Source organism: Heliangelus exortis, chromosome 1 (genome assembly GCF_036169615.1).
Source record: "Heliangelus exortis chromosome 1, bHelExo1.hap1, whole genome shotgun sequence".
Taxonomy (NCBI): Eukaryota; Metazoa; Chordata; class Aves; order Apodiformes; family Trochilidae; genus Heliangelus; species Heliangelus exortis.
In genome coordinates, this window is record NC_092422.1 from 116,194,023 (window position 1) to 116,211,392 (window position 17,370).

At 47.0% G+C, this 17,370-nt stretch overlaps 1 protein-coding gene across 2 annotated transcripts in view; it reads right to left on the reverse strand.

Annotated features, from left to right (window-relative positions):
- Positions 1 to 17,370, reverse strand: part of CASQ2 (calsequestrin 2) — a 155,810-nt gene that overhangs the window by 112,743 nt on the left and 25,697 nt on the right. The window contains exons 7-11 of one of the 2 annotated variants that reach the window (XM_071760350.1): positions 17,049 to 17,094; positions 14,276 to 14,330; positions 13,476 to 13,576; positions 13,114 to 13,188; positions 9,190 to 9,517 (exon numbers count right to left, since the gene is read on the reverse strand). In XM_071760350.1, coding sequence (XP_071616451.1) covers positions 9,311 to 9,517; positions 13,114 to 13,188; positions 13,476 to 13,576; positions 14,276 to 14,330; positions 17,049 to 17,094 — 484 coding nt within the window. In that variant the 3' untranslated portion in view covers positions 9,190 to 9,310. Of the gene's footprint in view, positions 1 to 9,189; positions 9,518 to 13,113; positions 13,189 to 13,475; positions 13,577 to 14,275; positions 14,331 to 17,048; positions 17,095 to 17,370 lie in introns of those variants that run through there. The other variant, XM_071760343.1, reaches the window with a different exon arrangement.

The window sequence follows — 17,370 nt, forward strand, 5'->3', positions numbered from 1 at the left end:
TTAGTGCTGTTATGGGACCAACACCTGATTGCTGCCGTTCATGGTGCTTTCTCTCCTGCCTTGGGTTGTGGAAGCTGATGGAAGGAACAGGCTTTGCTAGAGGGACCAGTTTCCTTGGCCTTCACCCAGGGCTCAGGTATCTGAATCATAAGGGGCTGTGGTGTGCAGCTCAGCAGAAATTAGAGCTGAGGGTGCTGTTCTGGTTTGGCTAAGTCTTTCACTGAAGCTGTGAGGGTCTTTGAGGTTTGATGGAACCTCAGATGCAGTGTTGAGTAAGTATTACTGACCTGAACCTTTGATAGATGGAGGCTTTCACTGAGAAACAATGCTTGGAGGGGCCCTTCATGCTGAAAAAGAGGTAAGCGGCTTTTCCTGAGGGAGATAGCAGATCACGGTCACTTGAGAAGGAAATGCCTTTCCTGCTGTGTCCTTCTTGGCTCTGGGGTCATGTAAGGCTGTGGCTACCCAGAGGCTGCACAGGAAAAAACACTGGGGTAAAAGAGCATTTGGTGTCTAAACTGTGACTTAATGTATAAGATCAATTAACTGCTGGGGTAAAAGAGCATTTGGTGTCTAAACTGTGACTTAATGTATAAGATCAATTAACTGCAGTAGGTGATGGGACCAGGCTTCACAGTCATGGGTGGTCAGAAGACATCAGTTTTGGGGAATTCAATGAGGATGTAGGGGGCAGAGGGGCTGCATGCAGTCAGGGTATAAAAAAGGTGTTAAGAAAGGGAGTTATAAGCTTTGGCAGCTGGCTCTAGAGCATCACATGAAGCACTAGGAACACTCTTCTGTATAATATTGTCTAAATTAATAGCTCAATAGAACATCTGGCTGTGGTGCTATGTACTAGTTCTGCTTTCCCAGCCCTAGACCTGAACTCCTGAGAGGTACAGGGAGGGACTGAAGCTGAGGGCTTCCAGGGGGCCCTGGAACTCGGGGCAGGTGGGATCAGTGCAAATGGAAGGGGATCTCTCATCAGGATGTGATGTCTCACAACAGCATGCAGGAAGGGAAGGCATGTTGGGATTTGGCCAGGCTGAGTGCTTGGATTTGTCTTTTAACACTGTTCCTAAGTTTATGTTGGACTGAGAAGGTGATGGGTTTGGGTTACAGTCCTTTCCGGCAGGGGTGTCCATTCCCTTTTCCACGTGTGCATCCATGCACTGCTGGGTCAGGAGGTGCTGAGAGAAGAGGGAGCACTGAGCATAACATCTCTGAAGATGTATCCAGACAGGGATGGTGTAGCAGGCTGATTGCCTATGTATAAATCAATGTCTATGAACAAGCTCGCCCGAGTTGCTTTCAAATCCTGTAACAAGTTTTACAGCCCTGCTGTGAGCACGTGTGCTGGTTTATGCTGGCACGTTGCTTGTAAAATGGAGAGAGCACCTCAAGTGGGAAGAAAGCTCTTTTCCTGTTTCTCCCCATCTCCCTGTCCCCATCCATAGTGAACTTGGAAAGGTTTGTAGAATTTTTTCATTTGTTCACTTTTTCCTGGCTACTGCTTATATGGTGGTCTGTGATCATGTTGGGGCCCTCTGCAAGACTGCCAGCCCACTCTAAAGCATCTTCCTTCCCCCAAAATCTGGGGAGCCAACTGGGATGAAGACAGTCACTTGTGTTGATGACCTATGTTTTACTCTGGTTGCAGCTCAGCTAATGCAAATATTCTGGGGATGCCAAGAGCCCTCATGCAGCTGTATTGCTGCTTGCTGGCCTCCCAAAGCCCCAGGGTCCTGTTGGCAGGAGAAGAGGTTTGGTGGTGGGGCCATGGCCAAGAAAAAGGGAATAGATCAGATCTTTGGGCTCTGTTTAGGCAGCACCAAGTACAATTTAGAAGAGGGAAAATGGAAATAGCTTTTACTTTGTGGATGTGCATTTGGGATAGCTCAGTTCGGCCACATTGCTTATTTACCAAAATAGAACGCAGCAAAACCTCAAGCAAGACAGTAAGAAAAGGAGACAGCAATGTGAAGTCAGTGGAAGGGATTGTTGATGACAGGGTGTGTTTTTTTCCCTCCAGCATCCTTAGAAACATGAAGGTACAAAGATTTTTAAGAACAGAGACAGTAGAGATTGCTTTAGGCATTTACTCTGTAAAATGAAGCATTTTAAGTCTCTTCCAAATGCAAAAAAAACAGGCTTCCAAGTGCTTAGACATCTACAGTCTTGGTTGTCTTTTTTTTTTTTTTTTTTTTTTTTTTTTGTCTTTTTTTTCCCTTACTACTTGAAAAGGTAGCATGAGTGAAAAGTGGATGCATGGAGAAAAGGGGATTCTTTCAGCCTCTCTGGAAATTTTAAGAGACAGAACTTCTTAGCTCTTTGGGCCTCTCTTCAGCACAAGTCAGATGCTGTAGGCATGCTTTAAAAGAAGGAATGAGAAGGAGCTGATTCTATCTGGGCCACAGATGTGAAACAAATCTGCAAAACTTTTAGCTTCTATTTTGTAAAAGCTCATTCTTGAGTACTCATAATACCAGATCTTACAGTTGATTATAATTTTGCTTTGTAAGTGGTTGGGAGAAACTGGTTTAGTAATTCATAACAAGACTGTGGGAAGCTGTGCAAATCCCTTCAGCGATTTCATTTTGCAGGGAGTAAAATGTTCTTCAAACATTTAGTTACTTTTGTCATTCAATAGCCTCTTTGTCACTAAGCAGGAGCAGGGATTTGACATGATGGATTGAATTCTGAAGGAAAAAAATCTAACACCAGGCAAATTTCCAGGCTGTTCTTCAGTCTAAGATGATTTGATTTGTACCTGTGTTACTGAGGGAGAGACCTGATTCAAGCTGGGCTTCACCCAAATCCAAAAGCAGAGTATGAGCTCATTCGTGGTTATTTAAGTCATTTGCCACCCACAACTGAAGGAGGACTCAGTCAGGAGAACTGCCTGCCTTCTTGGGCAAGTAGTTGACTTTCTGGCTGCCCTTGATAACCCTTCCAGCAAATTCATCTTGTTTAACTCTTGAGGCTTATTTCTTGCATGTGAAATTACACCATTTGTCTTCTGCTCAGGTGGTGGCATGGTGGGACTGCCAGTGGCACTGGGGTGACTGATCTCTTGCTGCAGTGGAACCAAAGATGGACCAACCATCCCCATGCAGTCGGGGCTTAGTTGAAAGGTTATTTTGGGATTTTGGGACAATGGGAAAAAGTAGCCACAAAAAAAAAAAAAAAAAAAAAAAAAAAAAAAAAAAAAAAAATCCAGGTATTTCCAGTTGCCCAGGCTGGTATAGCAGCTTCATCTTGAGCATGTCCCACCTGTCCCCTGCAAAAGGAAAGCCAGACTCAGCCCTGCCTGGTTGGCTTTCTCCTTGGGAAGGAAATGCTGTCCCTTCTCATGTTCACAGCCATGGCTTATGGCATGGGGCCCTCCATGGCTGCTCCATGGCTGTGGCAAGAGGGGAGATGCTGTCACCCTGGGCTGGCTTGAGCTCAAGCAGCAGGGCAGGGGAGGGTCTTGTCCTTAGTGACTCTTGATACAATATGCTGTGAGGGTGGGTTGAGGAGAAGAGGAAGACTGGCCTGTTAGAAATGGAGAGAGGGAAAAAATAAGGGAGACAGCAAAGACCAGAGCCAAGAGGGACTAAAAACATAATAATGAAAAAGCTGTGTTTTCTTCTACCTGTCCATATCATTAGGGACAATACCAGAAGTCCTTTGAGTGCTTTGTTGATGTCCTTTATCACAGGGGCTCAGCAAGAATAGGCACAAAGGGGAGTGGAAAGGGGGAAGAGGCACTGGAAGGATCTTTGCTTCCATCCTAAAAGCTGCTCGTAATCTGACTCCAGAAATGGATCTTCAACCTGCAAGGAAGCTCTGTACCTGTTTTGTTTTGTTTTGTTTCCCTTTAAATAGTTTAGCACATTTTAAACCTGGCAGGGAGCATTCTGGGAGCTGGGCCAAGAGGGATAGATCTGCCCTGGACCCTGCCTCATGGTCCACATTCATCATCATTAGACATCTGCTAAACAGGTGTGAGAACCATCCCAGTGCTGGCCCCAAGTGGTACTGACTGTTTTGCTCAGATGTTGGTGGTACAGGGGAACAGGGCAAAGTCAGGCAATGGTGCAGCGCAGTGGGGTGCTGTACAGTCTTGGGTCTCGGGTAGAGATCACAGAGATCATAGATCACAGAATGTTAGGGGTTGGAAGGGACCTAGAGAGATCATTGAGTCCAACCCCCCTGCCAGAGCAGGACTACCTGGAGTAGGTCAGACAGGAACCCATCCAGGCGGATATTGAATGTCTCCAGAGAAGGAGACTCCACAACCTTCCTGGGCAGCCTGTGCCAGTGCTCTGTCACCCTCACAGTGAAAAAGCTTTGCCTCATGTTTACACAGAACCTCCTATTATTCTGCTTGCACCCATTACCCCTTGTCCTACCACTGATCATCACTGAGAAGAGCCTGGCTCCATCCTCCTGACACTCACCCTTTACATATTTATAAACATTAAGTAGGTCACCCCTCAGTCTCCTACAAGCTAAAGGGACCCACCTCCCTCAGCCTTTCCTCATAAGGGAGATGTTCTACTCCCTTTATCAACCTTTGTGGCTCTGTGCTGGACTCTCTCAAGCAGTTCTCTGTAATCTACTCAGTCCTGCTTTCACAGCCTCCTTACCTGGGTTAATTACCCTCCTGCTGTGCTCTGCTGCTTCCAGCCTCTAGCAGATGGCTTTGCACTGCACAGCATAGACATACCTGGGATGTAAAGACAGTTTGCTTTGCCATGGAGGGCCTTGGTGCTTGTCACCTGTTGAGCTGTTCTGGCTCCTCAGCCCCCCTAAGTCCAAGCATTGGTGTGCGACAGGATGTGTGAGGGGCTTCCCAAAACCAAAGCTTTACTGGGGCAGAGCAGAATCCAGGTGCCATCCTGGCCTGTTTTCACAGCTCTATAAGTCAGCAGCAGCTGGGAAGTGGTATGTTTCTGGCTAATTAATTATTTCTCAGGGAATAAAAGGCAAAGTTGTTTTCTTTTGTTTGGCCTCTGTAATGAATCAGTTGTTTCTGAGGTATGCATGTTGGCATCTGGCTGGCAGCTCTGTTGTGGGATGGGAAGCAACCAAGATCTCTGATGTAACTACGGGGCTGTTCCTCTCCCAAAGACAGCACAGGAGACTCTCACCACTCAGAAAGACCATGAAAACTTCTGCAAATATGAAAAAATGGAGCAATCTGTGACTTCCAGCTTGCATCCTTTGCCTTCTTATTTGGAGCTGTTTCCCGAAGGGTTGATATTAGATATCCAAAATAATATTGATATTAGCTTTTTCTGGTTCACAGGGCCTCTCCATCAGTGTCCTTGGCTCTGTTGCAAAGGCAGAAGCTTTCTTCTCCATGCTGTAGTATATGGCTCTGGATGGGTTTCCCTTTCCCTTGATCCTTGCCTATGAACAGCATGGGGTGGAGGGGTGGATTGTGGTACAGCACACCAAACATACCCTTCTGTGTCCCCTGGCCCCACATCTGGGTACTGGAAGGAAGTGGGATATGAATTCATGTTCCTGGCATCTATCACTTGGGCACCAGCGGGTCCTCACCATTACTGGGGGCTGGTAAGGCTAGGGTTTTTGGCTAGTTCAAAGTGACTGATCAGCTTGAAGCATGTGCAGTTGGATGAGGGCAAAATGAGATTCCTTGTCTTTATGTACAGTAAGGTCCATTTAACATGAATGTCTAATTAACACTTTGGAGAAAAAAGGATTATTTGCTAAGAGAGGGACAGCCTTAACAGGCTTGTTTGCAGAAATACTCAGATGTGTGCTTTTTTGGTTTTTTTTGTTTTTTGTTTTTTTTTTTTAAATAAAGATTTATTTTGCTGGTTTCTCATTCAAGTGTGCCAGCCTCTTGATTTGAGTGCACAGCTGGCAGGGTTAGGCTGACTTTGCTCCTTGGGGCCACCTGTGTCTTTCATGTGCCCATTGTGCCTACGTCTGACACAGGAGCCCAGAAGCACCTGTGCATGGAGGTCCTGTGTGTGATACCTCCACATGCCAGTGTCCTACTTGTCTCTGCAAGGAAGACCCTTGTTTTCAAGCTGCCATCTTCTCCACAAGGACTATTACCTCACTCAGTGGTTCCATCACTATGAGCCTGGGGCAGACAGGACATTATGGGTGAATGGGAGAGACTTTGCTGGCTCCTCTTCTTCATTGCTGCAGCCCTTCCTCTGCCACAACATTTTCTTAACTTTTTTTATGTGTTTATCCATTCAGCTGAAAATAAAAAGTTCATGGGCAAAGAAAATAGTTATGGGATGATGAAGGAAGAGGGAGTGGGTAACCCCGTAAAGGATTGTGCTGGCACCATGAAGCAGTGGCAGCCACAGAATTAGCCCTTTCTCTCATAACTCAAAGGAAGCTTTCCATAAACCACTGACACCAGCCACAGCAGGAGCTCAGCCCCACCGCCCTCTGTGTAATCCTAAGCACCACCACGTTATTTTTCATCCCCCCCCAAGCTCTGTTGCTTTATGCAGTGAGTTGTGCACCTGCCTGTGCACTTGAAGGTGTCTGCAGTGCCACTGGCATGGTCTGCCTGCACAAGCTGTGCCTCCCAGAGCATCTAGAGAGGGGCACAGCAGAGCAGATGGGCATCCACAGCAGGAGGGGAGGTACATGGAGAGTACCCAGCCAAATGGGATGTCCAGAGACAGTGCCAGCTAGGAAAGTCAGTAGAGCAACTTTTCATTTATTCTTCACATTTATAGAAATTCATGGCACTTTGCAGTGACTGACCTGGAGCTGCAGGGCCCGTGCAGGCTGTTACCTCAGGCAGGGTGATGGTGACACTGAGTGTGTTTAACTCTGGGGAATAGCCCCAAGGCAAAGATAAAGAAGTACTTTGCTGAGGTGAGTGACATAAGCAGCATTTGTCCCTTAATCACAGAGACTACTAAACTGCTTTTTTTACTTGATCTCACTCCTTAGCCATGTGCATCAACGAGACCCTGAGTCATGCTTGCTCCCTCTCTCTTTGAGTCAGGAGCCTCCAGCAAACCTCTCAAGGAAAAGGCTGAAAGGAAACAGCAGAAGCAGGGCACCTTTCCAGCCGGGAGAGAGGGGGGTGTGAAAGACAGGACCTCCGAGCTGAGAGCACTCTGTATTTTGAGCCTTCTGAAAGTCTCCAGCAGATCCTCTGAGATGGGGGTGAGTTGTTCACAACCCTCGTGTGACCAGGTGGATGGTCTCCCCAAACTCACTTGGTTCAAGTTTTCCAGGCAGTGCTTATCCATCATAAAGAAGCAAGAAAGGGCAAGTATCTATAAGACAATAGTTGACCGGGAGGCTTTGCTGTCTATTCTATTAAGCTGTGCCTGAAAAGCAAAGGTTGAGTGTTTGATATTCAATGAAGAGCTAGCATGGCCTCATCATATACCATAGATGCACAGTATCCATTCATATACATAGAGGTACAGAGATATCCAGCTGTGTATTGTTCATGTTGGCACTTACCAGCAAGAGGATATGGCACATGTAGGAATATACCAGTACTTCAACTTTTTTGTATCAGTAGTTTCAAATTCCTATTTCAGCTAACATAGAGAGAGAGTCAAAGAGACTGATCAACAGGCAGGAAAAAAAAAAAAAAGAAGTCTATAAAATCTGGCTTTGCAGTTCATCTGATAAAGGAAATATATCATGTGTAAACCTTGTTTCTCATCAGGCTGATTCACATTTGTGTAACGACCTCAAATTCTCCTGTCCCTTGCACAGTTATTTCCCCTAACATCACTTACCTCTGATGTAAGCCAGTATAAGAAAGGTCAGAACAATGTTTTTTTTGTCTGTAGCAAGAAAGGATGTGTGTACCCTACCTATGCTAACAAGTCTGAATGACTGGAGAACATATTTATAAATTTATAAGGATAAAACCATTTCCAAACTCTCCATTCATTGCACTATTTTCAAACCTAAGAAGCTAAGACAATTAAAATCTGCCAGCATGGGGAAGCAGGGACACCTAACACTGTCACAGTGACCTGCACACAGATGGTGCTGCGCTCACCAGGACTGAATTGCTGCTGAGTCTTGGGTTTGTGAGTGACCCTCTCGACTGCCAGCTGGTGTGCTGAGCTCCTCCTCAGTCTGCAGTTAAAAGAGGCTTCTTGTGGGCTACCATGGGACATCCCAGTCTCTAAGCAGGGAGTAACTGTGCAACTGAACATTTAAAAGCCAAACAGCTTGAATCCTTTCACTGCTCATTGCCCAATTCTCGTTTTCCAGCATCTACTATGGTTGGATGGCTGTGCTCTCTCCCAAAATCTTGGTCATGGAAGAAGATGCTGGGAAGGCTTTGGATTTTAAATCAGCTAAAGCTGGAAGGTTATGCGAAATTGGAGTGCCTCAGGGTAGGCTGAAAATTTCCACAGGCAGGAAGGAGTATGCTTTTTATCTCACATGCACCACCTTCAGTTCTGTTCCAGCCCAGACTTGGCTGCAGATGTTTGGAACTGGCCTATGACCTCCTCTGGTGTTTCTTTGGGGCTGAAACAAATTGTTTGGCTCAATGCTGTGATCCCCAGCCTCAAGAATTTATGCTCAGACCTGGGTCAGCCTTTCCATCAGTTCAGGTACTCCCAAGCTTTGACATCCCATATCAGAGCACTTGCACTTAACCTACCTTTGGCCTGAGCTTTCAAGAAGAAAGAGGTTCAAGGTGTTTGGTTTTTGCATTGCACTGCCAGACAAGAATATCCTGTTGTTATACAGAATCACTGAAAACTTAAATAGCATCCTTAAAACCTTCCTCCCCTCCCCAAGCTTTCTGCTGCTCCTAGCATGCTAATGAGTAGTCACAGACTTCCCACAGCACAACTCGCAGGATGGAGTGGTCTCGGCAGAGTGGCTGCAAAGGGCATCGTGTTTAATAAAAGGACTGAAGTTTTACAGTGGCCTTCCCTATGTCTTGAGGTGAGATTTGGTCTTTGGATGTTAAGTGCTGGGCCGATGAGCACGGGAAATACAAATTGCCTCCCTGTGTCCCTCTGGCAGCGAGCGGGCAGGCACTTTTCTCCTGCCCTGGGGCACTGGGCGCGGATTCCCTGCAGATTCCTGTTGTCCTTACTAAGGAGGCATGATTGGCAGCGGTGCTGCCGCTGGGGCTCAGCACCACTGAGAATCAGGCTGGGGGTCCCGGCGAGGGCAGGGGCGGGGGGAGAGGGACGGGGACGGGGGGGGTAAGAGGAGCAGCGGTGCTTGCTGACGCTCAAACACAGGTCTTCCGATGGAGGGACCTGCCGCGGGGGAGCGGGGGGGGCTCTCAGCCCCCCACAAGTCAAACTGCACAGAGTCACAGTTAATCGTCGTCGTCGTCGTCGTCGTCATCGTCGTCGTCGTCGTCATCGTCATCATTGTCGTCATCGTCGTCGTCGTCATCGTCGTCGTCGTCGTCATCGTCTTCAGTGTTTATCTTCCCAGAAAGCACATCCTCTATCCAGTCCTCCAGCTCCTCGGCCGTGGGCAGGTCATCGTCATCACTGATCTCCATCCAGATGCTGTCAGCCTGCGGGGAGAGGTGATGGGGGGATTCATCACCCTCAGAGACACGGGGAAGAGAGCAGGTTTGCTGCTATTGTGGCAGTAAGGGTTGGACCACGGGTGAGGTGAAGGGGGGGTGGGGGTGGCATTAGCTCCCTCTCTGCCACAGCCTGAGGGCAGGCTCAGCCACAGCATCTCTCTGCCCACACTTTGGGATTACCATTTTCCCCTGAAGAGCAGTTGCTTCTGACTAGGGGGACTGGTCAATGGGTTTACATTATGTGGTACTCTTAGTCCTGGATTAGATGTGTTCCTGCTGTCTGTACCTACACCTGTGAGCAAGAGCATCATCCACTTGATGCGTTGTCCTCACCCTGCCTGCCCAGTGCTGTAGACTCCAAGGCTACATAGAGCATAAAGAGACCTAGTCCAGCTTCCTCCACATCATGCCAGTTCACAGGACATCACAGCATTTCCCTCATTCCATACAGAGCCCTATGGGACCTCTTCCTTTGAGCCTTTATATGCCCTGCTCTCAGCACCCCTTATCCCCAGCCTCTTTTACCATCACCTTTACCTCAAGGTGTTGCTCTGGACACCGTATGTGATAGTGGTTGCTCCACTTGGAAGAGCCTTTCCTATAGGCTCCAGCCAAGGAATGATCAATAAACCAAATACCCTGGTGCCCCCCTGCTCTTTTTCTCCATCTGTTTGCATTACTTCCATAAAGGGGATGGGGGGATTCAGTAAGAAGATTCTGCCTAAATTGCAGCTGTTAGCCAGGGACAAGAAACATAGGTTTTAGAGGCTCTCTGAGACCTAGAAATAAAAGGTTTTCTCACTGCTTTGCCAGAGGTTCCTTGGTAAATGCCTGGGTAAGCCCCTTTCCCTTCACAGTCTCCCCTCCATAAAATAGGATCAACCTCCTGTTTTGGAGAGGTGCCATGAAATTATCTCATTGGGCATTTGATGTCGCAGAAGCAAGTGCTTTTTGTCTGTAGAAGATAACTCCTGGCTTTTGCAAATGCACCTCTCTTTTTTCCCTGTCTGTGGTACCTGATTGTCTTTGTGCTATGGCTTGCTAAAAAAAACAAACCAATTTCTCCTCAGGGAAAGCTGTCTCTCTTACAATATTTTCCTCCTAAGACACCAGACCTGTAATGAAAAAGAGCCATGGAGAGGCATGCAGCTCATGCAGGTTATCATGTAACTGACCTCAGGCCTGTTCATATGGCAAGAAGAAATACCTTTAAATAAGGGGAAACAGGAGTGGGCCCAATGCACCTAGAAGGGATGCTGTGCAAATAAAGCAGCAATATTTGGTAGCTTGTCGCAGCCACTGCGATGCGACAGGACAGTGAGGACCTCTGGGAGCTCTGGTGTTTGTATTGGCAGGATTTTAGAGAAGCAGTGGGGTCAGAGGGGTTATGTCCACCGAAGCCAACAGCAGTGTTTGTTTTTACTCTGTTGTGTAAGCCTCACTTTGTACCTGTGTAATTTGTCTGAATGCAGTGATGTAACACTGAAATAATGAAATGAGCTCAGTGTTTGTTTTAGATATCGCCTGCCAACCTAAAACTCTCTTAAATCTCTCTCTTGAGGAACAGAAAACAGACTTGAGACGAACGAAATAGAACCTGTGAAAAGTATAATCAACATTTACTATATCAAAGCTAAATAATGCATGAGTTTTTACAGGCCTCTGTGTGACTACTGGATAATAAGGCACATGTTCCTGCTTAATACTGCTTTCTGTATGATCCTCTTGCCACTGACAATACTACTTCAGTGAATTCCCGTTGATAGCAGTTTAATATAGCTTTGAATGAATTAAGCATGGCTAATGGCTTAAGTTGGCCAACTGCAGTAAATATATGAAGGGAAATACCATGGATTAGTAACAAGGGCAAAAGACTGGAAGACTTGGGCTCTGTTTCTAGCTTGTCTGTTAATTCCCTTCACGATTTTAATCTGTCCCTTAACAAGACCCACTGGGTCTCCACTTTTTAGGTGTCTGTCCCAAGGGCTGGTCGATGCCGCTTTATGGCACCTCTCAAATCCAGCCAGTGCCACCTCTACTCCATGACTTACAAGGTAGCCACTCATTCCCTCAATGGGATGGGCAGGATACAGAGCCTCCACTTTCTTCGTAACACCATTGCTTCACTTTTCTCCCACATCTCCCATCTTACGGTCTTGCAGCATTCTTATAACAGGAGGTACAATGGCCTAGTACTTTCTCACTGTCCCACTTTTTCTGGGAAGGTAGAGGGAAAGTACATGGGAGTCTGGAGCAATGTTAGTGATAGATCAAGGACCAATTTGAAGTCCCTGTGTGCTCTCTTGTAATGAAACATCAGGTTCCCATACAGCTGAAATTTCAAACATGAAGCCAAGTACCAAATAGCAAACACTTGTTCAGTGGAGACATTTCTGCTTGCAGAGAGACTTACATACCCACACGAGTTCATTTTAAAGACCCTAAAACACCCAGAACTTAATAACCAAAATTAACCCAGGCTGGAGCATGCTGTGTTATGTGCTCTCTGATCATCTGGAGTGCTATTGCCAGAGACAGGAAAATATGGTTTCTCTCAGTCCTTGTGTCAGGTCTGTGATGAGCACTCCATTGCACTCAGATGCTCTCCTCAAATCTCTGCTGGTGGGGGCGGGGTGGGCTCCTCTCCCACCTGCCTTAAAAACTCACAGTGTGCAGGCAATCTGACCTCAGCCCCATTGCCTGAGGACTTCAGTCCAACCATGTTGAAGACAGTAGCTGCTAGAAAGCTGGCTTGATTGGCACCACCATGCCAAAGCAGCAGCATCCATGCAGCTCTCCTTCTGCAGTGCTGCAGGACAGTGTGGAAGCTCTTCACTGCCTTTGGGCATGGGGTAGACACATCTCCCCTTCCCACCCAAGTCCCTCCCGCAGCATCTGTGTGGCAATGGCTTAGGATAAAGTCATGGATGAACTCTGGTGTACCCTTTTTGCCCCAGCAGGGTCCCTACATTACTAGTTTATGTCATACTTTTATTAAAGCTGTGTATTTATTTGTTGTTTGGTTTTTGTGTTTTTTTTAAGGCTCTACAGTTTCTCCCTGTCATCTGTTGAGGACCATTTCTCCTACACTTGAGCTGGACCATTCTGCTCCTGCTACAAAAACATCTTTTTTTCTCTTCCTCCCCTAAGCATGGCTTGCTTTCCATCCCCCCATACACACAGACTTTTCCCCCACAAGCCCTCCCAGGTTCAGTCAGATCAGGGCACAGTTGTGCACTCTGTGGTTTAGGGTGGAAATGTGAGACCTTGGAACTGAAACGAGGCAAAGGCTCAAAGCTCAGACCAGAGGGAATGGTCCTTTCCTCAGCAGACATGGTTTGTGTGCAACTCAGCAGCAGAAACATGCTCAGACCAAAGCCATGAAGCCTGAGGTTGGAGATATTACAGACCCATCTGTGTGTGGGAATGGTGAGGCCTTTTACCACCCTATCCCAGAGACAACACCTGGTCTACTTCCATTTAACAGCAGAAATCCCACTGATTCTGGTGGACTTCAGATTCCATCCTTTCCAGCACCCTAACCTTGGCTTGTTTGGATTTTCTGGCCACATGCTACTCACATCTGTGACGTTCACCACCCCAATCTGTGGTCTGTACAGGTCGATCTTAAAGGTCTTCTCCCAGTAAGTGATCAGCTGCAGGAGAGAGAAACAAAGCTCAGACAAGGGTGTTTATAATACCCCACTGCATTAATTCAGCTGGATGGGCATTGAGGAGTACACAAGGGGCAAGAGAGGCTGAATGTTCCCAAGACACTACTTTAATGGGAAGCAGACCCCAACGAACATCCCTCAGGCAGCACCCATGGTCCAGTTTCCCACCCTTTCCTGCCCCAAATTCCCTGGGCAATTCCTGCACCCGTGCACACACAAACTGCATCCATGAATTAAACGAAGAAAGGCGAGGAGCCTCTGTCACTCACCAGAGGAAAGTCATCAGGGTCAATCCAGACAATGCTCAGGTCAGGATTATCAGTGTTGTCCCTGGCAACCTGCTTCAGGACTTCCAGGAACTCAAACCCATCTGAAATGATACATGAACCACTGCAGCCCTCTCCTGCAAATGTGCAGGCACTTTTCCTTTGTGGGGTTTTTCGACTTCCTTCACCCTCCTACGCGCACAGGAGTTGTTTATAGTTCTCATTAAAATGCTGTCTCTCAGCTCTTGCTGCTGATAATAAGGCTTTTAATTTCAAGCATCCTCCCCGGGTACTGAAATTAGTTACACATGAATTAAGCCTCGTAATCCTTCCGTGGAGTGGAACAATGTCCCTATTTTCTTGTGGTGAGGGAGGAACTGAGTCCCCGAGAGGTCAGAGCTTTTGGGCACACTGATGGTGCCGAGAAGCACCAATGCCTCTGCCTTTCAGAAGCTCTTGCCTGCAGGTTTCCTGGATGCCCATCACCCACCCCGTCCTCAGTACTTTCCAAGGGCCACACAGCAAGATGGGCACAGAGTTTGGGAGCAAATCCTGGTGCTGGAGTGGAGGGGATGATGTTTTTGATGTTGTTTTTTTTCCCAGCTGACCACCTATTTATATCCAGAACCTGAATCCCATCTACCACAATTGCTAGTGTAAACACAGAGAAACCTCCCAGCTCTCTGTCCTGACAAGTTGAGCTCCCTGTCCTGGCTGGGGTGTGGGGCTCCACAATGCAAACAAAGCACATGGAATCATCTTGAGAGACAGAGAGTCACACAAGGAAGAAAACTGTCTCCTACCTGGGTCGTCTTCTTCAGCGAATGCCACAATGTGGATTCCCTCCATGTCATCCTCCTGGAAACAACAAGACTATTACTGGTGGGCTGGGGAGGGAACACAGAGTCCATATGGTTGCTGGAGATGAGAAGTGGTGGGATGCCTTCAAATAAATGGGATGATTACAAAGGGAGGCTTGACTGGAGCCCCACCAAGGCACCAGAAATAGGAGCTGAGGTGAGGCTCAGCTGTGGAAGTGTTAGATGCTGAAGCAGGTAGTTTTGGTATTGTTGCTGAAACCCTAAAAATGAAGTGGGCACCATGATGGCAAAGGCAGGGAAGATTCTGATGGTATGGGGCAAAACCTTGCCTGCAGGGAAGGCCAAGATGCTCTGTACCATGGGAATATGGGCTCACACTCCATGCCCAGGGCCACCTACCCTCATAAACTTGCAGTTGCCAGGGGATGGTTAGGTGGGGAAACAAATCTCTGCCACCATACTCAGCCCCCACCCATGCTCCTTCAGAGACAGGAAAGGAGGTTTCTCACAACATGAGAGACAAGGTGACTCACTTGGATGCCTTTCAGGAGGTGAAGGGTCTCTGCTCTAGGTGAGGGTCCCCAGGGGGGAGGGAGAGACTCATTTCGGGACTCCAATGAATGGAGCACAGAAATGACAGCCTGCTGCACTGCTTTTCTTCATGAGACACCTGAGTAATGGGTAATGTTAGTGGCAAAGGCCAATGGATCTGCCGGCCAGTTCATCATCCACCTCCTATGAATGTCATCTCTGAATTATCCCACGGATCTGCTTTGCCTTTCTCATCTGCTGTCGGTCCCGGTTTCCATTTCAATTGGTTTTAATGTGAGGAAAAATTCCCATCTAAATGCTAATTTCTTTTCCCTTCTGAGCTCAGAGGTGACAAAGCCACCATCAAAAACAGAAAGGAAAAACCCCTGAAAGATTAAGTGGAAAATATTAGCTTTAAAAACAATAGCAGATGCAGGGCCTTTGCTGGTGTCTTTGGGGAATACATTTTCAATGGGACGTTCTAGGCAGATTTACTTGGGATTCAGATCACTAATAGCTGCAAAAAAAATTCTATACTGTTGCTTTTTATCCCTATTTTCACCCAGCATTGTCATACAGCAAAATAATATACCCATATGTGTATGTGTGCTCTATAGTTACATATATAGCTGTATCATACAGCTGCATATTCTGACCTCCAAGGCAGCAAACAAAACTAGAGTAACACCAGTGAAGGCACTGGGGATGTTCTGAACTCACAGTGAGATCAGAATCCAGCCCATTGTCACCTGCAGGTATGAGTCCCCTGATATTAGCAGAGGCAACCTTTGAATTCCCAGGCTGCTGGTTAAGCAAACATCCCATCACCAACACTTCATGCTTCTCCCCAGGCTATTTCAGAAAAGATTCAGTACAACAGCAAAACAACAACATGAGAAATTTGGGTCCCGCTGAAGCCCCATGAAAAAGCTTTTAGGGACTTCACTGGCTCTCAGAAGTTATCTTCTATACTGAATCTGTATTTCAAAATAAAATTAAAAGCTATCATGCCTAGGCGACTCATAACTCCTGATTCAGTTTTATTACCTCTTGCCTTGTTGCATTAAAGACTCCCAAGGCTTTTTGTGCTTTGGAGTCTTGCAGCGTTTCATGTTACAGAGCCAAGCAAAGAGGCAACTCTATGCTGTTATAAATGTCCTGAGCTTTCTGGAGGAATGACTGCATCTTCCTTAGCATCTGCAAAGCACCTGTTCATCTCTGGTTTTAGCATTCAGCTGGCACTTGAAGGTCCCTGGCTGGGTATTAACATCATACTCATTCACAGTGAAGGGATAACTTGTTATACATGATTTCTCTTTCCACCTTTTCCTTTTTCCTCCACACTTGCAGAGCAGGAGAGTCCTCTGCGTGTGAGCAGTGCCAAACCACCAGACAGTTCTTCACAATCTCTGACTTGCAGCTTGGTCACACCATGAGAAGTGCAATTAGTGCATGATGATTTGCTCCGTAATCTACATAATTAACTGAACTGCCCACCCTTGCCTGCATTTTTAATTGTACAACTACTCTGGTATAATTTTCATGAGTCATCCTGGAAATCACGACTTCTGTAGTTTGCCAGTTGTGCAGACCAGTGAAGTCACCTCATCACCACTAAGTAAGTTTAGATGCTCACTAGGTAAGACACAGCATCCCTGGGAATGATGTTCTCCACAGATACATCATGGCCACTACAGAGGCTCTGCACCTCCTTGGTGTGCTTGGTTAGTGTTCACTGTTCTTTCTGTGGAAGAAACAGGACCCAGCTCAGCTGTCCACCACTGATGAGCAAAGCAATTGACCACACTGTCTGAACTCAAGAACTGGGCGTCATAACCAAGGCTTTCTTTTCTTCCCAGAGTGGGGCAAGAGGCTTTGCAAGGAATGATAATGTTTTGCCCAGCCAAAGGGCAGGGCTTTAGTGTAGAGAGAACCACAAGTCCTCAGGTGTCGCCGATAATGAACTGGGAGCTTAGGCCCAGCTGTGCCCAATAATTAGGGCCTGCCCCAGCCGGAAATGGGCGGGGCTGAAGGGCAAAATAAAAGGCATGCTCCCAGAAGCAGAATCAGACAAGAGATGGAGATGTCTGAGGAGAGGGATGGCAAGAGAGCTCCGGAGAAGAGCCGCATCCCCGAGAGAATGGCTTGCTGCTACACTTTAGAGCACTGGTTTCTTGTTGGAAGCTAATGGTGGATGCAAAGCTTCTTGCTTGCTCATGCTTACCCATGTCTCAAACATGTCCTCTGGGCGCAGTTTCCTCAAGGTGGCCCTGAAAGGAAGAAAGGAAAGCTCTTTTGAGGAGCTGCTGGCATCATGGAAAATGTCACCGTGGCATATCTGATCGGTGACTGGAGTTAACACCATTGACCGCCACATTTTGAACGCAAGCATGGGGGCATGTAGGTCAGCTTATGCTTTAATTTATGGTGATAAAACTCTGCCCTTGCTTCCACTGGAATCACTGAAGACACTGTTTATGCTTGGGAAGATGAGATGCCTCTCTGTGCTGGTGAATTAGTCCTATACATAGCCCAGTGTTCTCTCC